General features: G+C 41.7%; 1 protein-coding gene across 3 annotated transcripts in view; it reads right to left on the bottom strand.

Annotated features, from left to right (window-relative positions):
- MYOF (myoferlin) overlaps nucleotides 1-22,395 on the bottom strand; it is a 76,731-nt gene that overhangs the window by 37,944 nt on the left and 16,392 nt on the right. The window contains exons 4-21 of one of the 3 annotated variants that reach the window (XM_053388730.1): nucleotides 21,822-21,930; nucleotides 21,309-21,399; nucleotides 15,305-15,465; nucleotides 14,518-14,646; nucleotides 13,971-14,033; nucleotides 13,834-13,884; nucleotides 13,598-13,628; nucleotides 12,927-13,042; nucleotides 11,354-11,480; nucleotides 9,793-9,896; nucleotides 8,207-8,275; nucleotides 8,067-8,110; nucleotides 6,822-6,904; nucleotides 5,099-5,137; nucleotides 2,787-2,911; nucleotides 1,743-1,859; nucleotides 1,016-1,193; nucleotides 561-685 (exon numbers count right to left, since the gene is read on the bottom strand). In XM_053388730.1, coding sequence (XP_053244705.1) covers nucleotides 561-685; nucleotides 1,016-1,193; nucleotides 1,743-1,859; nucleotides 2,787-2,911; nucleotides 5,099-5,137; nucleotides 6,822-6,904; nucleotides 8,067-8,110; nucleotides 8,207-8,275; nucleotides 9,793-9,896; nucleotides 11,354-11,480; nucleotides 12,927-13,042; nucleotides 13,598-13,628; nucleotides 13,834-13,884; nucleotides 13,971-14,033; nucleotides 14,518-14,646; nucleotides 15,305-15,465; nucleotides 21,309-21,399; nucleotides 21,822-21,930 — 1,762 coding nt within the window. Of the gene's footprint in view, nucleotides 1-560; nucleotides 686-1,015; nucleotides 1,194-1,742; nucleotides 1,860-2,786; nucleotides 2,912-5,098; nucleotides 5,138-6,821; nucleotides 6,905-8,066; nucleotides 8,111-8,206; nucleotides 8,276-9,792; nucleotides 9,897-11,353; nucleotides 11,481-12,706; nucleotides 12,786-12,926; nucleotides 13,043-13,597; nucleotides 13,629-13,833; nucleotides 13,885-13,970; nucleotides 14,034-14,517; nucleotides 14,647-15,304; nucleotides 15,466-21,308; nucleotides 21,400-21,821; nucleotides 21,931-22,395 lie in introns of those variants that run through there. The other 2 variants (XM_053388731.1, XM_053388732.1) reach the window with 2 other exon arrangements.

Raw genomic sequence — 22,395 nt, 5'->3', positions numbered from 1 at the left:
ACATCAAGCCTGACCTCATGGCATGTGCCAGGCAAGCCTCCCAAGGGGCAGCGTTCCACAAATGGGGAGCCACTTTCCAGAAGAACCTTACCCAGGTATCTGCTCAGATCAAAAGTCCCAGCATATGCCTGTTAATACAGTGCCATATGTGGAGAAAAGTGATCCTTTGAGTGCCCTCATTCCATGCTGGAATGGACTTAAAAGTCATGAACCAGCTCTCTGAATTGGGCCTGGAAATGGACCAGGAACCAGTGCAATGTATGAAGCATCAGCATAATTTGTTCATAATGTCCAGGCCCAGTTAACAGCCTTGCAGCTGTATTTTATGCAGCTTATATCACACACAAAAATGTTTCTTGCATTTTTCACTGGACGAGACTGAAATTCTGCCTGCTGTGAAACCAGAAGCCCAGTTTCTGCCACAGTTTTGATTACATTGCTGCATGCAAGAATACAAATCCAAGAAGAAGCTTTATAACTTACTTACTTATTTTATACACAGCCACAACAATATTGTATATATGAATTATGGGAAAGAGAAACAGTTGTGATTAACTTACCAGTTTTTCCACTATGGCAAGAAGAAGGTTCAAAGGGTCCAGTCTATGACTTATATCCTCCCAATATGAAGTAAGTGTCACCACTGGCTTCGTGTTTGCCCATGGCAGGTAGTAATAGAAGTTTCCTGGAGTAAAATAGGCACATTATTTGGGGGAATATGTCCTCTTACAAAAATATATACAGTATAGCTGTTGGTTTTCAACAATCTTTATTCACATTATTTCAACCAAGACTAGGCAAGCTATTTTTCTACCTAAGGTGGAAAATGCAAATTAATATCTCAGGTTATTAGATATATATGTATCTAAAAATAAATAACTAATAACCTGATGCCCTACAATGGCACCCAAAATCTACCTCGCTCTGCCTAATCGGAAGTACAGATTTAAAAGTTACAGCCCCTACCCACCCAAATACGTCTTTATGGCTAGTTTTGTGCAGAAGTAATACTCACCATCAAATACAGCCCGACTGTACTGAGTTGTTGATGCCAGCGGTTTGCAGGTGGTATCAAATTTATTGCCATAGTTCCCTATGCTGACTTCAAATTGGATGGCTTCGCCAATATCTTGCAACATGGTGGCAGAATGGAACACGGCGCTGAGGCTGTACTTTCTTCTCCGTTGATATTTCTGTAGGTTCAAACAAGAACAGTGGTTTAACAAACAGTGGTTTAATTTTTGAAGCAAAACCCCACCTAAAATACATATAGGGGCACACACACACACATTTACCAGTGTGGAGAAACATTAAATGTCAAACGAAACCACACATTTTAAATGATTTGCTGGCTACCAATACAGTGGAACCTCGGGTTGCGAACATGATCCATGTGGGAGGCACGTTCGCAACCCGCAGTGCCACGTCTGCGCATGCACGGGTCGCGATTCTGCGCATGTGCGAGCATCAAAACCTGGAAGTAACACGTTCCGGCACTTCCAGGTTCGGCGCGGTGTGCAACCTGAAAACACATAACCTGAAGCGTCTGTAACCCTAGGTACCATTTATGTGGAAAATAAATGCAAAAGGAGGCATAGTATTCTTTTCTGCCCACTCCAAAGATATGTCTAGGGGTGTGATTTGCCTAACCACCTTATGAGATCGTGCAGTGGGCCTTGCCCAAAAGGAGCAAGATTGAAATATTTCATATTTCACATATTGGGGAACAAAACAGCACTTACCTCAACCACTAGTACATCATCACTGGGTATCATTTCAATCTTTTTAGAAAGCGGTTTGCTGTCAAGCAGTGTGGTTAGTTCAACCAGGATCCGGCCTCTGTAAGATACCCCCTCTCCCTGAAACACAAACGCGATACTTCAATCTATAGTACGTAAGCTGCAAAGCTAGTATATTCTTTTAAACTGTGAGTATCATCTCCACCCTCCAATTTGCATGCTTTATCACATCCCACAATAAAATAGGCTCCCCCCCCGACATAATTTAAGTCAACAATCCCAGTTTTTCTACTGAAACTAATAAACACGGGCCATTGGATACAATTTTATAATATTGATCCTGAGCGTATTTGTTTATTTGTTTGATTACATCATTTGAAGATCCCTGGGTGGGTTACAAATAAGCTCAGTTAAAAGCAATAAGATCATTAAAGTAAGTAAAACAGAACCACTTCTTCTCAGGCAGCTGGAATCGGGCCAATTAACTGCTTGGCAGGAAGGGGTGGGGAGATTGAATCCAGGCTGTTTTTGTGCCCTCCAAACAGTTGATTGATGTAATTCCAGCTTCCTTTACAGACCTAAGCATGCACAATCTTAGCTGCTGGGGAGAGAGGCAAGCAGCAATTTGTGTGAGAATCTCCCAATCCTGTTTCTGCATGCCCAGGGCCTAAAGATGGACTAGACTTTGCAAGGTGTGCATGTTACAAAGGGCCACAGTGGTTTTTGGTACCAGAGAAATAACAATATTTTATTTTTAGCATCAATACAATTTGCACGTTATGTTTGAAGACTACAAACACTGTGTTTTGAGAGTCGGTACTATTGTTGCTTGAAAATGACATCACCAAATCAAATTCTTTTAAAAGGTACACATTATTTTATACATGTGGTGGAGTGTTTAAAAGGACAACTGGTGAAGGAGTCATAACACTATATTCTCAATGGTGAACTCCCTGGCGACATTCTTTCTCCTGACATTGTGTGGAAGCAAGAGAACAGCAAAAAGCAGATATTTTGACTAAGAGATATTCCAAAAGATAAACAAACCTTTCCAGAATTTAGATCATCGTACGGATCTGGGAATCCAGTATATTCTCTTGGACTTCCATAAAGGTTTAGATAACAAGGCCCAAATGTTGGTAAGAAGCCCACTTCTGTCTCTCCGGTATTTACTGATAAGCAAACATCATAATTAAAACATGTTGTATTAGGGGCTACCTTAAGAGGGTGTGAACATTAACTCTGGATGCAGCAAACTAAAATGTTAAATGTTAGTTGTTAGTCAAATAAGAACATTTTATTCTATGGGTATAAAGAAAGTCCAAGTGCCGGGAATATCTCTCAATAGATTAACCATGACCCATAAACTCTTTGTGACTGGGCCATCTCTAATCCACGGTGACCAACCTGTGGTTCTCTTCATGCTGTTGGACTCCAAATACCCTCAGTCCCAGTTATGCTGGGAATTGTAGTCCAGCAACATCTTGAGGCCACACTTTCCCCACCCCCTCCTCTGGGGTGCACTGGGGTAAGGAACTGCCTGTCCCCGGGAAAATCTAGCCTCCCAAACAGGAACAGTGCAAAAATTTGGCTTCCTGCAAAAGAGCAGTGAGTGAGCAGGATCTATGGCAAGACCTGTTTGTGGATACACAAGGATGTCTCCATACACTTCAATGAAAGGAGCCCACTGCACATGACAGTGTCTGGAGAGCTCTGGGTCAGAGCGGTGATGCATACATTTGAATTTAGTCAAAACTTTATGGGAAAAGAACCCCATAGAATAAACTGGCTGTGCTACCTTCATGCTAAGAGACCTTCATTTATTCAAAAGAACCATAGCACTGAGAGATATGTGTCCTGTATTAACATCTTTTTTCAGGAGCCAAAGGAAGGCGATGTAAGCATAGGAGAGAACTACAGGCACAACCAGAGCTTTGACAGCTGTTATTCTCAGCGTAGGTTCCTCTGCAAAAAGAAACATCCAGAAAAAACTCCAGCTATACTCATAGTTCTCTCATCACTGTGCTTTTCTCTCTTCTTTAGTTCCTGATCATAAACATTAATGCATGACTGCTTTTCACACATTAATAAAACTGAAAAGAGATATTAGTCACACATTCTATCTAAACTACTGTTACAGTCACAGGTGAAAGGTTAGCGTAGATCAGTACATGGTTGTAATAACTGAGTTATTTAATTGTATCAGATGTTGCAGCAGAAGACTAGTAGAATCAGTTGCTGTTAAATGCTGGGCACAAATATCCAAACCAACTCATAGCCCCCTAGAAACACAACCACAGCTGCTCTCCAAACTGCAGAGTGAGAGCAATCTACGAAGAAGAGAGATTCAGAACTCTTCTTTTTTTGCATTTAGGGTGGGCAGATGCAAAGGAGGTTGGGGCTCCTGTAGTCACTAGTTGTGCAGAAGCAGGTGTAGTTTGTCACGATATAATCCCCTATGTTTGCCATGATAAAATCCCTATTATACATCACTAATAAAAGTGCAGGTGCACCCTCCTGTATTTCACCCAACCATCTTATTCACATTATTTCCGTAGGAGTGTAGAATTAGAAGTGTGAATCACTCTCATCCCACAACTCTTTGTAATGTGAAAAAAAATCTAATCTTTTCTTCAAGTAAATGTGCCGAGGTCAGGCAAATATAAAGTTACACACTATATATATATATATATATATATATATATATAACTTTAAAAGTATTCACTGATGAGGCAAAGGTTTCTTAGAAAATTTCACAGTATAATTACTGTTGCATAATTAAATTTTCAGTGCAATTCAGCACAGAAATGTGAATATTTTCTTTTTAAACTGCTGCTAAGAAATCTGCACTACATATTTTTAAATACTGGATGAGAAAACAAAGTTTTATGGGTACCTTTCAGAGGCAGATCTTTAATATTGCACCCATTTTTATGAAAGGTTTTTTTAATCTTTGAGAAATCAGGCACAGAATTTGAGGCAAATGTATACTGCCTGTGATAGTTTTCATAGATAAAATCTGTTTATGTGCTCTCATTAAACACAGCAAGCCATTAACGGCCCAAACCATCAAGCACTGTCTCCAAAGCTCCTGCATATATCTTTAGTACTACAAGTTGAGGTATAGAATAAATTAAACAATTGCATGCAAAAATATACAGTAAAGCCATGCAAAAGTCAAAGAAAATCTCATGCAAACGTGATCCAATGCCCAAACTGTTAAAAATTATCATCATAAGTATCATCGCAGCTGCTAACATTAATGTAAGTGTATGGGTTACACATTTAGGTTTAAAAGGAAATATTAGTTTGCAGAAAGGGCAAGAATTTGCATTGAACTCCAATATATGATTATGAACCTTCATATGATGAAGCCCCAGCTCCCGAAGATGAAAACTCTATAGATTATAAAAGACAACACATTATTTGGTATGTAGTACTGTACAGATAATGTACAACAAATAAAACATTTAAATCAAAGTGAATCTGGAGTCTTGCTCTAAAAATATGGTATGTCCTGATCCTAAGTCTTGCTTCTAAATCACATAAGTACTTAGGATGGGTTGTGCCGACAGCTTTGCCGGTATCAACCTCACAAAACAAGAAATTATAGCAGCATTTTACGGCTATTATGCAGGCATCACAGGATGACAGACAAGTGCAAACATTTAAGATCACAGGTGCCACTCTCATGCAGTCCTCAAAGGAACTAGTCCTCAAAGCTAAATCAGCTTCAGAAGAAAATATAGCACCCCATAGTGGTAAGGAAACTCAAGATAGCGCATGGTATGCATAGACCTATAGCAACCAGTTTTCATTTTTCAACAATAGTGTACTACACACTCATTATGAAGCATATAATGGATTGGTCTAAGAGAGACACCTCCAAAGAGTAGTAACTGTTCTTCCAAAATGTGGGAAATTTCACTGGGGGAGGAGGAAGGCCAACCAACTTTCATCAGGGCAACAACATCTATGGTGGGAAGCTAACCACCAAGACCACACTATTCCTGAAATAGTCCCTGTGGAGAGAAAATGACTACTCCAGGGGCCAGCAACCTTTTTCAGCCATGGGCCGGTCCACTGTCCCTCAGACCATGTGGTGGGCTGGACTATATTTTTTTTTGGGGGGGGGATGCATGAATTCCTATGCCCCACAAATAACCCAGAGATGCATTTTAAATAAAAGCACACATTCTACTCACACTGATTCCCGGACCGTCCGCAGGCCTGAGTGAGAAGGCGAATGGGCCGCATCCGGCCCCCGGGCCTTAGGTTGCCTACCCCTGGACTACTCTAGGCAGGAGTTACATGCAGACTCATATGGCACTTTGTACCAATCAGGTAGCAGGACGTATGAATAGGAATGTCAGAAGGAACTGAGTTGCTGCTTACCAGGAGGAGGTGGGACAAAGGAGCAGGGAGGTCAGTGCTGTGCAGGCATATCAGCAGGAGCATCAGATTGGCTCTGCTGATGTGTCTGCACAGCATCCAACCTTCCTAGCACCTGGTCTCTCTTCCCTCCCGGCAAGTGGTCCTTCAGTATACCTGAAGGAACGTCTCTACCCCCATCGTTCAGCCCGGACACTGAGGTCCAGCGCAGAGGGTCTTCTGGTGGTTCCCTCCCTGCAAGAAGTGAGGTTACAGGGAACCAGGGAAAGGGCCTTCTCCGTTGTGGCACCCGCCCTGTGGAATGCCCTCCCATCAGATGTTAAGGAAATAAACAACTACCTGACTTTTAGAAAACATCTGAAGGCAGCCCTGTTTAGGGAAGTTTTTAATGTTTGATGTTTTATCATGTTTTTAATATGTTGGGAGCTACCTAGAGTGGCTGGGGAGGCCCAGCCAGATGGGTGGGGCATAAGTAATAAATAATTATTATTATTATTATTATTATTATTATTATTATTATTATGCCAGAAGGCTTGGTATGTGACGCCACCACTCCTCTCCAACGGCTCCGTACATTGAACCTGAGTGAAGAAATACGATTTCTTACATTGTCCTTCCTTCTTCTTTCTTCTGTTTTGAACTTACAGGTGCTCCTTTGAAGAAACAACATTGAAAGAGAAACTAGCTTACCTTCAACTTCTCCCCCCGAAGCAGCAATTTTGGAGAGGCTCAAGTATGTGGTGCCTACAACATCATTTCTGGTGAGGCGATCCCTTCATGAAATGATGTAATCGTCAGTATTCATTTTAAATATTCAGATGTGGGTGTGGTCTTAAGCATATAAAATTGTAGTACTATATAGGTACTGTTTTAACCATGTTCTGTATTGAAAATTCTATATTTATCACTAATACCACCATTATTATTTACTGCATTTGTAAAGAAACTAATATATATATATAATATAATATAATATATATATATATTGCCATGGGCAAATCAGTCAGTTTCAAGTTCTCTCAGTTTCTCATTTTTCAATGTTAAGGTCAGTTTACCACATTTCTGCAAAAATACCCCCCCCCCAAAAAAAACCCCTCCTCACAAAATCTTTTGGCACTTACTACAAATTCCTCCTAATATATAATTTTTTATATACTTTTGCAAGCAGTTTCCCCAGATATGATGCATTTTGTATGTTATTTTAATTAAAAAACCACACATTTTTATGCACATTTCCCTAATATATGCATTTTAGTACACTTTTTTTTTTGTTGGATAACTGCATCACAGAATTAGGAGAATTAGGAGAAATTCACATTTTGTTTCAAGAAGTATGAATTAGGCAGACTTGCACTAAAATACAAGCTGAACCAAATTTCTCCCCATTCCTAATCCCAGGTCAGCAAGGTTAGGAGAAGACAACACAAAAGGTGTTGCTACACTCACCTATACGTCCGTGACAGGATTTCAGTTCCACCAGTAGCCATCAGATGGCACAACGCGCACTACTCAATTGTTAAAGGATGTACACTTTTAGCACCTTATAGAAAGACTATGTGCCTGTATTACCCCCTGCCTTGACAGCTGACAACCCTGACAGCAGTAAGCCTAATGGACATAATTATCCATGAAACAATTCTAATGATCTCTATAATCTTTATAATGGTTCAAGCTGAGTAGCTAATGAATGAGAACTCGTGGGAATTTTAAACAGGCAGGCCTGTCATGCTCCATAACAGCGGCAATTATTAAGAACACCAAGCTATAACCAACTTCATTACAAATAATCTGAGCACCACTCTGCAAAGAGCACTTAATTAATTCTGCGATAGCTTGTGCGGCACAAGTCACCAACGTATGTTAAAACCTTTTTGTTTTGAAGCATTGTCATTGTTGCTTCGCATGCAACTCTATAAACAACAAAGGAGAACTCACCAATCGTACACCACCAGTCTTATTTTTTCACACATCGAAGGGAACTAGAAAAAAGAAGAAGGCTGTACTAATTAATCAAAGTCTTATTTCTAAATAAAACAACAACATTGTAATAGTTTTTTGTACGGCAACAAACCAACCTTGATCTGAAGATTAACAAGTTGATTCCACACTGGGTTAGCATTTTTTTCAATTATATTTGTGCAAACCTGGAAAAAAAATCCCCATATGAAAGTTATGAACAGTTCTATGTCTAGGAATAGCTTTTATTCAGACATAAGGAAGATTAACAAATGCTCACAAAATATAACGGGTGCTCTGCATAGTAACTGTCGGTATACAGTCGTACCTTGGTTTTTGAGCAGCTTAGTTCATGCCACAAACCCGGAAGTAGATGTTCCAGTTTGCGAACTTTGCTTTGGAAGCCAAATGTCCAGCGCAGCTTCCATGGCTCCTGCAGCCAATTGGAAGCTGCACCTTGGTTTCTGAACATTTCATAAGTCAAACGAACTTCCGGAACGCATTCTGTTCAGAAACCAAGGTATGACTGTGTTCAGTTTTTGGCAGGCATTGGCCTGAATGCTAGACCAGGAGTCACCTATATGGCCCCAGAACACAGGAACCAATTCCTAGGGGCTGAGGTCCCTTAGGCCTCCCCAATAAAATATTTGAGGGGGCTGCCCCCCCGCAAGTTGATGGGCATTGCCTTTCAAATGGTGTGTACACACTTTGTCTTGTGATCAATAATGCAGGGCGGAACATACTCCCCCCCATATTTTATTCAAATTTGCACCTCCTGCCCCAGAAGTACATATGCAGAAGGTGTAGACAGATGCCTACCCTGGTGCCCACAGGGTTGTCTCCTCCCACTGAAATCAGGTTTAAAAGAAGCATTTCATTGTAACCAAATGAATGTGCTGGTGTGTGTGTGTGTCCATCTGTGGTCATGACTGTTTATCCATTTTGCAAATGTGCTCACAGGTCCCAAAAGTTTGGTGACTCTTGGGCTAATCTATAGCATAACGTGCACAAGACTTGGATTTGTGTGCAGCTGAGTGAAGTTCAGGAGCATCTGCTTGCATTTTCAAATAACCACAGTTTGCTATTATGTTCGAATCAGAAATTATGGTTGGCATTAAATGGTTTCTTGAAACAAGCTTGGATCATTAAACATGATCTGAAGTTGGGTTGTTCCAATATCCCACAAAACCAAGCACATTTTGTCCAGGTTCAGATATAACAAAAACCCTGCAGTTAGCTGAACATATCACTATAAATGTCTGAGGAGGGGAGGAAGAGGAAGAGAGGGAGGGGAGAACACATGACCTCAGTGTGCAAGTCCAAGGCTTCAGCACATAATGGGAAACTGTGTTGTGTCTCTGAACCCAGGCAAGATGTGACTACAGTGGTATCTTAGGTTAAGAACTTAATTCGTTCTGGAGGTCCATTCTTAACCTGAAACTGTTCTTAATCTGAAGCACCACTTTAGCTAATGGGGCCTCCCACTGCCGCCGCGCCACGATTTCTGTTCTCATCCTGAAGCAAAGTTCTTATCCCGAGCTACTATTTCTGGGTTAGCGGAGTCTGTAACCTGAAGCGTATGTAACCTGAGGTACCACAGTATTCTTATGGCTTATTGAAACAAGCCAACTTCAAACAATGATTAATGATCCTGACTGGTTTCAAGCATATTTATTTATATAGTTCTGTTATTAGCACTGAATACCTTTTTCCCAGCAAAGCAAACTTCCACAAATGGATCCACAAGGTTTTTCTTATCTGCTTCTCCACCAAATATTTCCTTTACAGTCTGTGCAAAAGCATCATCCACTGCACAGAAAACATACAGGAGAGAAAAAAATGGCAATTATTTTTCACAACCAAGATCTTGGAGCCACAAAGTTGGCATATTTCATGAACATGCAGCAATGTGGCAGCTGGGTATGGTATTGTGGAACTTAAATAGCATGATAGTGAAAATCGAATCCAGCAAATGAGGGATCAGCAGCCAGAAACATGGGGCTCAGATATGGCCCTTTCTGGAGTGATGTCTCGCCATGGAAACACCAAGCTAGAGGTAACAGAGAAATGAGCAGGGATGGCAGCAGCTAAAATGACCCCAAATTCAGGGGCAATATTCACTACAATAGCAGAGGGGCTTACTTTTAGGAGTGGTGACAACTTTTTGGCTGCTTTTTTTTTTAAATGGTGGCTGCCATTTTTTTGCAGAGGCTAGCTAGCCATTCCCCTACGATGCTTTGTCCCACAATGCTTTGGAATGAAATAAAATGGTGGCTGGAACTGGTCATTCCTGGGTGGATCTGAGCCCTGTCAAAAGCAGCAGTGCTGAGGGGGTTCCAGCAGGGAGCTCCAAACTAGTGGGGCTTGCATTTGGCACCAGATTAAAACAATGCTGAACACAAGTCCGAGCTGCAATGCAATCTGGAGAACACTTTAAGACTCTTGATTTTTCCTTTGATGCCACAACTTTACCTACCCTGCCTTTGATGGCAGGTGGGTGTAGCGAGGCCCAAATGACCTTGTAGGCCAAATTGGTCAGTTTGGCAAGCCTTGAATTCTACACCCATGGTAGTAGAAGAAGAATAAATCTTTATTTGCATCAGCCATTAGCCACAGCAATAAAACAACAATATGACACACACAGAGTAGAAATAAAAAGTCAATTATATAAAATACATTTTAGGGTTTTGAATCTATAGTCAAATAGTGGATTTTATTCTAATTGCCCCAGCTAAAAACCTTGCAACCTTTGCCGTCACCTGCTCATCTTGATCTGCCAAAAGAAAGGACACTGTGGCAGTGGCTGGGTGACCCAAAATGGACAATGAAAGAGGGGTGATAACCTCATTCCTCAAGTCTTTATAAAGAGTGCAAGCCAGAAGGACATGTGCCACAGATTTGGTACTGACATCTACACAGGGACATAAGTGTTTTTTGTGTGGAATCTGTTGGAATCTCAAGTACAGCCGAGGTCAAAACATTCAATCTTGCGAGAGTAAAAGCGCGTCTATATTTTATAATTGCTAGTTATGCAGATATATGTAGAGGATTTTTTAAAAAAATTAAAAAGGTTATACAGTTATATGAGCCCCTAAATGAAGTTTGAAGCAGTACAGCCCAGACACAGGCTTACCACATAGGTAAGAATTGATTCTTAAGCATCTCTTGAGCTCTCAAGAAACTAATATTGGTATAAAAAAAATCAGTTGCACACAATTCCAACTTTAAGAATGTGTAACTCAGAAAATAAAACAAAAAGTTTATACTCTGAGGAATATCTTCAGCTCTGTAGATCTTAAGAACGAAAGTGACCCATCGGAGCACTATCCCAGCCGGTAGCAAAAGATTACTTTCTACATCATCGTTTTCATTCTCCCGTTCTCTATTTTCCACCTGTTGGAGAAACATTCAAATGCATTATTCTTCTTCCCCTAGCAAACAGCAAGCAAGCCCTTGTTAAATAGCCACTACCTGCAACCATTTCAGAGTGAAGTGCAGAGTTGTGTGCATACAGGGCATAACTCTGGCAACTTCACTTTGAAGTGATTCCTCTTTGCCCCTAAACAACCGCAGCTTGCAAGAAAGCTGTGCCTTTCACAGATCATAGAATGCTGGGCTGTGAGCTTGTACTGGAATTATGCATGCATATAAATCTTAGAAGACCACACCCAGGGTGTTTTCACACAGATGATTTAGCCACCACATGTCACCAATGCTATTCTCCTGCAAAGTGGCATTGGGAAGGAGTAATTGGCAGGGCAGCAAAGCTAAGCAGAGGTTCCCCTACTTTCCCCTGCTAGCTGTTTTTCCTCTGTTTCACAATCACAAATCCTATGCAGAACCTATAAAAGCAACGATGTACATCATACAGTGTCATTCTGTCTTCTATTCAGCATTAGCTAAATACATGGTACAAAGTGTGTAAGAGGCTGCAAGGCACTTTTTAGTGTCTTAGACAAGGGTCTAAGAACTGGAGGGTCAAAGTTTTGAGGAAACCTTCCATAAGGTCAGTTTCACTAATCTTCAGTACAAAAGAATGTGAGGATTATCGGCACAAACCTTTAGGCTGACTAATATGTCCAACAATTTGAATTTTGCAGGTCAAGACTTGCACATAAGATTATGTAGCACAAGTTTAGCTAAAACATGATTGGCATTTTGTTTGCAATGTATATAATCTTAAATGGGAAAAAATGGGCTCACTCTACACTGGATTCTTTCCGAATTACAATTTTTTGACATTTTAGAAGTCAAATTTAATGTGAGAATATTGTCATAAAAAGCAACAATAACAACATTCCAGAAGATTTTTGAAATGATATATATTATTGACCATGAAATATTGCCTTGGGCTAATCAGAATCCTTCAGCTTTACGCACCTTACAAAGCTATTGTGAAGATAAAATGGAGAGGGGGGGTGGCATGTATCCTTGCAGATTTGAAGATCTACCCATTTTAATAACACTCCCAAGAGCATCTGGAGAAAAAACCCAAAATTCAGTCTTTTCTGTGACTGAATGAAGCATCTGGGAACAGCAGAGGGGAGAAGCAGTACCATGAGCAAGAAGAGGCTGTACCCCAAAGATGAGAAATTGGGAGAAGTTAAGGGGAGATGTACCTTTGAAAGGCAGCGATGCAGAAGGCCATGGGAGAGAAGCGCTGTGGCGATAGGGTGGAAAGTAGCGGAGCAAGCAGAACTGGGGAAAAGAAACATACAGTAAGCAGGTTCGGTCATTAAAGTACCTTCAAATGTAATTTCTGGCACCAACATAAGCACAGATTAACCTGTGTGAAGCATATTAGTAGAAGGAAAGTATCTATTTATGAATGAAACTTACAGGTGGCTCATCTCCTGTTCCGAGAACGAACATGCTGACTTTCAAGTACCCTTTGGCACCTGAATTTGAATCTTCAGGGTCATTTAGAAGCAGCCATTTTCTCATGGCCGCGTGTCCTGGAAATAAAAAAGAGAGAAGATAGCATCCCTTCAGGGAAATAATATTCTAATTCTCTCAAATAAGCCATATGCAGGAGGTGTTTTTTCTTCTTTAAGGAGTCACATTTAAACTGTGATGATAACTAGTGGCAGTGAGAAGCAGGAGTGTCAAATGTGGAGGGGAAAGGGGGAGGAGGCCATAGCTCACTGGTAGAGCATCTGCTTTGCATGCAGAATGTCCCAGCTTCAAGTCCCAGCATCCCTGGTAGGGGCTGATAGATGCTCCTGCCTGAAACCCACTCCAGAGAGCTGCTGCAAGTCCCTATAGACATTCCTGAGCTGGATGGAACAACGACTTGGTATGAGCTGGATATGATTGGTAGGTGGAGTGGGGCAGACCAGACCAACTCCAAAGATGGCTGCTGTTGCAGGAGTCAGCACACCCGAAGTGCAATGGATGACCCACACCCTAGGAAAACCACCTTCATAATCATGGTCTGTCCCCTACCAGCTATTCCCCTTTTTTCCTAGGAGGGAAATACAGAAGATAGTGCCTTAAAGGCACATACTCACCAGGTTCATCGTAGACATAGCCAATGTCAATCTGAAACAAAGGTTTAGCATATTAACACTCCAGAAACAACAACAACAAGGAAAGTACCATAGCAGGAAGTATAACAGTTTTCACAAATAAAACTTCAGAGCCTCCATCTTTTGTGAGAAATGTGTTCCCCTTTCCCAACATTTTCATTACAAATCTGGTAAGAGGTTAAACAGAAAGCATGTGGTGAGACATCAAGAATACTTACTTTAAATTCCCCCATTAGACTGTCGGCACGTAAAGAATAAGAGTCATATACCTATAATTGAACGATAGGAATGGAATAATGTATTACTTTTATTCAATAATGAGGCAGTTATAAAGAACATTGTTCGTTTTACTTACCCGAATGCTTATTGTTTCATCAAAGAGCTCTGAAGGGGTCATGTGGACATTGTAGTAAAACATCTGTTAAGTCATGGGAGGAAATAGCTTGGTTATTAAATCTGAATATTCATGGGAGTTAAAAGACACCAAGGATTCAGATGAGGAATTTTATTCATGATGGAGGAAACTCTCTGTTTGAATCCAGCACAAATGCATGTTACATTTCTTCATATGACTTTCAGTCCAAGTTCTTTAATCATTTTACAGCGCAAAATGGGACTTCTCAGTATAGGAAAGCCCAATGATTTCAACAGTTTACTTCCAAATATGTTTGTTTAGGATTTAGCCATCTTATCCATCTCTCTCATAAAATATGGCAACTCGACTTAGATTGTGCACAGATAAGAAAGTAGCTTTGCTTTACTATTTTTTTACTGAGAACAGTTAGCCACAAGGAGTGGGGTGAGAGTTAAAGATAGAAATAGATAAAATAAGTTTTTATTTTTTTCCAGGTAAAAAACCTATGCCTTTCAGCTAGGAGATTATCAAATATGCAATACAATACCTCATCAAAATAAGGATTGTTGCCTCTTTTGATTCTTGTTCTGTGTGTCTGGCCACAAATGTGTACTTTCACAACTGGCTTTATGTTATTCCCAGAGAACTGACGTCCTTCAATGACCCTAACACGAATCTAACACAGGGAGAAAAACAAATGCAAATATTAGATCACTGATGTGTTCCTTTTATCGGCTGGTTTCTCATCATGTCACATTGACAAAGTGTTTCTTTTCTTTTATTGTTAAAATAAACTAACCAGCAGTACTGGAATGTATCAACCAAAGCTAGACAAGCCAGAAGAACATCTCATTCCAATGGGCAGAATCTAGAGTTTCCACTGGCTATATGGAACATTCCTGGGCCCAAACAAGAAAGAAAACCACTAGATTTATGGAGTGCTGCATCCTCACTTTTAGCTCTGCTGCTTATCAAATATTGATGAGGGGGGCAGGAATACTCCAGACTTGACTTTTAAATCCTGAGATTTATTCATACTGTTCCTTTGCTATTCTAGACTGGAGCCAAGAGACATTACACTAGGGGAAAGAATCTTCCAAGATTTAAATGAGAGCTTCTGAAACGTCTGGAGATTCCGGAACAGAAAAATTACACATGCTTACTATGCATGAATTTTCCTTTTCACTGATATTTATCATGCAATCCTATGTGTTACACCACTGTGTTCAGTGAGGCTTACTCCTTGGCACCTGTGCACAGGATTGCAGCCTGCGGTCATCCTGAAATCTGGCATATTAGGTCTTGCAATGCATATGACTTATCAACTCTACAACCTGGAAGTCTTGAGGCTTGTTAGAAAGCAGCTTCCGGTTTTGCTTTCCTTTGGCAATTCGACGAGCAAGCTGAGTTTCGCGGGTGGCACGTGGACCGCCCTGGGGAACGGGACCAGCTCCACCATCAGGCGACTCCTCATCACCTCCGTCTTCTTCGCCATCTGCCAAAGATATAAATCAGTGCGGTGACTGGAGAAACAAGATGAACATAAGCAAAAACAACAAGGACTGGTGTGCTCATTCCTACGCCTGCAACTACACAGCGTGACCACAACTTTACCTAAATACAATTGAGCGTATGCTGCTTGAAGGTGCAATTAGGCAGTGACCTCATTTATCTATTATAACCAACTTTTCTATACGAGGATATTCAAGGCAGTTCACAGCTAAATAAAAAAGCATCGATCCGAAAACCAAAACCATAACAAAAAAATTGCATAATATAAAATGTTATACGGGCTACCGGGGAGGGGGGAATAATACCGAACATTAGGATAAAATACACATTTCACAACAGTTCAAACTAAAACAAGGAGCAACTTAATGGGAGGCTTGTTTTCAGCTATTCCGCCCCCGCCCCTTTGCCTTTGGAAGCCTTATAAAAAGTTTCTGCAGGAGAGAGACTCTGAGCAACATCATGGAGGGCTATTTCTAGGACCAAGGTGGAACTGTCCAGCTCCCTTGCTTTTTTTGCTGATGAGAATTGCTAATGTAAACTCGCTACATTTATAGTATTGAAATGTTGCTTCTCGTACGTTATTATATTTGCTATTGTGTTGTTTTGCTATGTTATTATGAAATTGCTTTTGCACTTTGATTTTGAAATGCTTTCCTGTTTTCTTTGTTGTAAAAGCCACTCAGAGGCTGAGAAGGGGTTTTTTTTGGGGGGGAGGTTTAAAAGTGGCATATGAATAAAATTATTAAGTTAATTAAAAATCATTATCAGTAGGCATAAGACCCAAAGCGTTGTTGGAATAGCTGTGTCTTCACATATTATACCTCCTTTAGAAAAGTTTTTGTTTGTTTTTTACAATTCCCATGTCACTTTCGCATGCGCCTAAATAGCTCTGGTCATAGAGGGCATTTGATGTTCCATTGAGATAGAGAGTCAAATAGGAAGTTCATAAAATATCCAACTCTCTGGCAATTTAGGCCTGTAAAGGTCAAAAGCAGCACTTTGAATTGGAATGGAAACAAACAGGCGACCAGGGAAGATGAAAAAAAGTATCAGAGTGATATGTTCCTGTTTGTATGCTCCATTTAGCAATCTGTCAACTGCATTTGACCCAAGTTTCGTTCCCACATTGTCATCAAAGGCAGCCTCACAAGGGGCATGTTATAACTCTCTAATCCAGAGGTTTTCAACCTTTTTGAGTCCACGGTTCCCTTGAGCAACTACATTCTTTCTGTGGGACCCCTGTGGGGCTCAGGGGCCCAGTTACGTCACTCCTTGCCTGCCAAGTTGGCAGCCTCTCACCCTTTTTCGAACACCCTCCCTTGTAGAGTGTTCCCCCAGCCTCTGCTTCTCTTCCCTTTCCTTGGGAGTCCTCCAAGCAGCCACCGCAGCAGCACCCCCTGATCTCTGAGCTGCCTCAGCTCCTGGCAACCAGCACTCCCTGGCCAGATCCAGAGGCACCATTTGCCTGGGGAGCTTGTAGCCAGGTGTGCTGCAACCTGTGCAAGCCATTGGGAAGCAGAGATGCGAGAGGGTATCAGAGGAAGGGAGGGAAGGAAAGAAGGGACAGAGGCCAGCGTTGCCCATGGCACCCCTGACCATCAATTCAAGACACCCCAGAATGCCACGGCACACTGGTTGAAAACCACTGGTCTAATCTGACTCTGCATAGGATATGAATGACAATTGCATAATCTGCACTACCATAACATTGCACTACTCTATGTGAAACCATTTTATTTGGAATAGGCTGGGCTGAAACACAGAAATAGAATTTACTTCAGGATCCTGGTTTTGACCTATAAAGCCTTAAACGGCTCAGGACCGCAATACCTCAAGGACTGCCTCTTCCCATATGAACCTATCTGTACCCTGAGATAATCTTCCGAGGCTCTCCTTCGTGTGCCTCCTGCTCAAAAGGTCTGGAGGGCGGCAACACGAGAATGGGCCTTCTCTGCAGTGGCTCCCCATCTATGGAATGCTCTCCCCAGGGAAGTTCACCTGGCGCCTTCATTATACACCTCTAGGTGCCAGGCAAAAACGTTCCTTTTAAACCAGACCTTTGGTCAATCTTATTGACATCCAACACCCTTTTAGAATGTGGTTCTTTTTTGGGGGAGGGGGTTATTGGGTGATTGTTTTTGGTTTGATTTTATATGTTGTGGTCTTGTTTGTGAACCGCCCTGAGACCTCCGGGTATAGGGCGGTATATAAGCTGAATAAATATCTAAAATATAGATCCTCTCTTCCAGGTAAATATGATATTGTGCATCCATCTTCAACCAGGAACTGAAACTGTGACATTCACAATAGTGTAATAAAATGTGGCAAATCCTCAGAAATTCTGAATTACAAAACTTTTCCACAAATAATTAACCCACAAAGGGTGTCTCCCATAACGTATTTACTCATGATACCTAAATAGAGGGTTTTGAATAAATTTAGTAAGACTTTATTGGGAACTCATATTGTTTATTCATACTATTTTTCTCTTTCAAAGTAGATTTCATCTTCACATACTTTACTGATCAGAAACCAAATTGATAATTAAAAAAACCCCTAAGTATCTGCTTATGTATACAAGATACAAACAGCTGCCGCAGAACTTCCTAATAATAATAACAATAGTCAATTGTGTGATTAAACTATCTGTAGGCTGTACCACTTCAAAGTATAGATGAGGGGTTGCATGTTGTGTTGCAAAAATACCTTGCAAAAGTAAACTCTTATTTTCAAGCAGACACCTGAAAGCAATACCTCCTTCTGTGTCACAAAGCACATTTTGCATGAGTGCTTTTCTGATCTAAGAGAAGTTAATGAAACATTTCTCTTGTTTAGGCCAGTTCCTACCTTCCAGCATGTTCCGTTCCTGGGGAAAACACAAGAGCCTACCAGATTCACTTTCCACAATACAATTTAAAGTTTAAAGGTGACGCTACTTGATGAAAACTGGAAGAACAAGTTTCTGTAGCTTGGGGAAAGGTTACACCCTGGCCTCTAAGTATATATTTTTAACTAGCAAGATCCTCCTTTCTCACCTGGGAGTCAAGGCCATACAACCTCTGACAATACATGAGGCTTTCTGTAAACTAACAAATTGGTTTTCAAGACATAAAAAGCTAACATTTGGGAGAGGCTTTAAATCATAACAGTGACTATCTTCGGCAGTAACTGCTGAAACAGAGAGCTTCAGGCATGAATTTGATTTATAGAGGCAAGCAAGGTGACACCTTGAACATTTAGTGAAGTGGAGTGTGTCATAACTCTGAATTAGAAGAGTTAACATAGACTTTGGGATGGGGCCGGCTCAAGGCATTTTGGCACCTGAGGCAAGCCACAAAATGGTTAGAAACAGAACTGTAGAGTTGAAAAGGACCCTGAGAGTCATCTAGTCCAAGCCCCTGCAATGCAGGAATGTTTTGCCCAATGTGGGACTTGAACCCACAAACTGAGATCAAGAGTCTCATGCTCTACTGACTGAGCTACTTAAGGAGTGCCCCCTCCTGCCAGGGTACAAGGGGGTGAGCAAAGTTCTACATAGGGAGCAAGGGAGGGAATATAATCAACCTTACCCAATGGTTGAACTGCGAATCAAAGGTCATCATAGGGGGAAAGAGGCCCACTCTGAATCATGCTGGTTGGATGCAAAGCCTAAGAGACCCCAGAGGGCAGACTCTGCCATTTCCTTCCTAAGGGTGGGAACAGAGCAGCAGTGCCTCCTATTTGCCAAGAGGCCGCTGTGGAGGCAGCATGGGGAGGCTGTCAAGGAGGTGGTAGTTCCAAGGAGCATGTGGCAGTCACAGCTGGCATCACAACATCCGGCAAGGTGTTCCTTGGAAGCTGGATTTGTCACCTTGCCTGATGGGTGGGCCAGCCCTGATGTTGGGGATTTACAATATGGACCTTTGAAACTTAACTTGAGGTACGATTACGGGCAACTTTACGGGGGTGGGGCATTTGCTTCCAGAAAAAAACGCATCACTTCGAAGGAAGAAAGGAAATGGGGGGAAACAGAACTCCTCTAAAATACCAGAGAAAGTGACTGGAAAGGATAAAAATTGGTTTGCAAGTGTCCCAGGTAGCTCACCTCCCACAGTGCATCCCCACAAGCAATTTTCTCCTCAGCCAGCTGAGCTGGGTTGAGCTAAGAAAATGTGCTGGTGTCTGGGTGGAGCCCAGCTAAAAAAAAATGTTCCTGCACCTAGCATATCCTGTCTAGTTTGGCTCTGAAGGACTATCATAGAATAGATAGGCTGTTTTATTTGTTTCCTATCAGCCCCATTTGGATGTAATGGTAACTTTATGGCCTCCTACACCTTTACCAGCCCATCTTATGGCACAGCCATAAGGAGGTAAGTTATACTTCCACTAACCAGAGTTCCAGTTATATTTAGGCTATGTACACATAACTGGCTTAAAGTGCAACAAGGTCTTTCCCTCCCTGCTGTGCTTCAAGCCACATTTGCATGTTGCCAAACACACCAGAGAGGGCGGGCAGATGTCTCCACCTGATGCACATCAAGTTGAAGCTCTGGCTTGAGGGCAAATGCTTCAGACAGCAGTATTTCTCAAGAAACCGCAGGATGACTCCGCATCATGGGTAACGCCTGTGTACACCAATTTGAGAGCTAGTGGTGGGAGCACAGTGGATCCAGAGTAAACAATAATGTGCACACAGCCTGGTTACTCCGAATTATGGTTAGTTCACCCAGGCCTGTGCCTAGAAATACAGAGCAAAGGTAAGTCTGGAAGAGCCCTAACTTCTGTGTAAGCTTTGTGCAAGCAAATCATCCTGAATGCTCAATAAACAGGGTTGCCAGAAAGGGTCTGAACTGTGGTTTATGGCCGTGGCATGTCCTGCAGAGTTCAGAAGAGATGGGAATCCCTGGTCAGTTTGAAAGCAGAAAGATCTGCCCCAGAGAAGGAGAAGGAAGAGGACAGGCAATCTGTGAGCCCAAGGTTTATCAATTCTCCATAAGAACCTCACCCCCTGGCTGCTTGGTTTTCCTTCTGGAGGCTTGTTGTCTTGCTGTGTGCTTGTAAGAAGGAGATTATTTACCTAACGTTCTTAGCTGACTATTGAACTCTGTTGGTATTTAGAATATGTAGGAGTTATTTCTTAATCTTATGGGATCTGTTAGGGTACCAAGGGGTTGCTTGAGAGCAAGTAGGCAAATGCCTCCCTGCTCGGCTGTGAAGCCTTGCTTTTGATGCCAAAATAACCTTTCTCTGTGCAGAGCGCCACTCTCCCATGGCTGGCTCATTCATTCACTGACAGAAGCTGTGAGTGGGCAGTCCTTAAACCTTCCCCAGCAGAGTAGTTTCTTGACACCCAATCTGCGCCTCCCCCCTCGGCGCGGAAGCCTACTGCGCAGGGAGGGCGTGGGTAACGGAGAACCTCTCTCCTCCCCGCTTTGCCCAGGCAAGGTTTTCCTGGCACCGCCTCGCCTCCTCCGAGCCCTGAAGCTCCTCTCCACTGGAGGCGTGGTTACTCTTCTCCGCTGAGGAGGTGCTGCTTCCCACGATCTTTGGGGGCTCTCTGTAATCCATCCGGCTTTTCCCCTCTCGCCCCTGAGCCGATCGCAGTTCCCTGACAGGATCCTTACCTCTGCTCTTTAAAAAAATAAATTCCATAATATATAAAGGTGAGGAATGGCTTTTACAACCAGTTGAAGTCCCTTTCAACCTCAATAAAAATACATTTTTTAAAAAAGGAAACAGTCTGGCTAGAAACTCTCTCTAAAAATCTAGTGACCTTAAAAAACAACAACATTCCTGTAGGGAACAGAAAAGGAGGAAGGATTCGGGGGGTGGGGGGAGCTGAAATACCTTCAATGCCTTGTGCATCCGTTCCCCCTGGGTCATTTGGATTCGGAGGTCCAGCTGGTGGCTCATACCCCACCACCAAATCAATTGTTGCCTAAATTAAAGGAAAAGAAAAATCACAAACATATAGGATCGAAAGAGCTACTTAGGTTCATGCAGAGGGATCGGGCAAAAGCCTATGAGGCCGCCAGCCACTGATTTCATGTCACAATAATTCTTTTCAGATTTTATTGTGCTTCAAAAGAAACATAACCCAAACTCTTGTTTGATTGCAGAAACCAATGTGCATAATGGATAGGAAATAAAATTGCACCTGATGCCCAAAAAACTGTGCAAAATGGCACCCTCCTTACCCACCTTAACACCTACCTCCACACACACTTTCCCTCTCTATAGCAATTTTTAAATTGATCAATGCAGCTTCCATGAAATATATGTTGCCAAAATGTTTCCTGTGCTGTTGAAATAGATTATACTGTAAAACATGCAACTATGAAAAGTAAGGAGGTCACTCACGCCGGTTTCCAGTCCCTTTTCATTCAGCAGTGGAACGAGCTTGAATGGAAGCGATCTGCTTTGTGTGCCTACTAGTTCTTTGAGGGATACAGTTGCTGTGCCAATTAACCTGGAAGACAAGAGGGAAGGACGTTGCCCAGGGATACGCTTAGCGTCTTATATAAAGGACAGAAAACCTTTCTTTGATCAGTTGCCATTTCTTGACTGGCATTTTTGGCAGGAGGGCTCAAGTCAGTTCTAAAAGTTTAGGTGTTGTAAATGAATATGGTACAATTTATTGCATTAACAAATAATGACAATTTAAGATAGACATAATATATCACAAGAACAGGAAGAAACATGATGGACAGAATAATTGCCACATACAGGAAGAACAAGGAGAGAGTTTGAATGCTTCACCTGTAGGTGTATAAATCATTTAATGTGTCAATACGAAGGGAAGTCATTAAAACTGCAGTTGCGATATAAGGGATTGTTATTTTGATGGGAGCGTAATTGGAATTTCTAAGATTTATAAATTTATAAGAATGCAGAAATAAAGTAAATAATCAAACCATCAATTCTAGCACGCGGG

The sequence above is a fragment of the Podarcis raffonei genome, chromosome 5 (genome assembly GCF_027172205.1).
Source record: "Podarcis raffonei isolate rPodRaf1 chromosome 5, rPodRaf1.pri, whole genome shotgun sequence".
Lineage (NCBI taxonomy): Eukaryota > Metazoa > Chordata > Lepidosauria > Squamata > Lacertidae > Podarcis > Podarcis raffonei.
The sequence above is the reverse complement of the archived record's forward strand: the minus strand, read 5'-3'. Positions and strand labels throughout refer to the sequence as shown.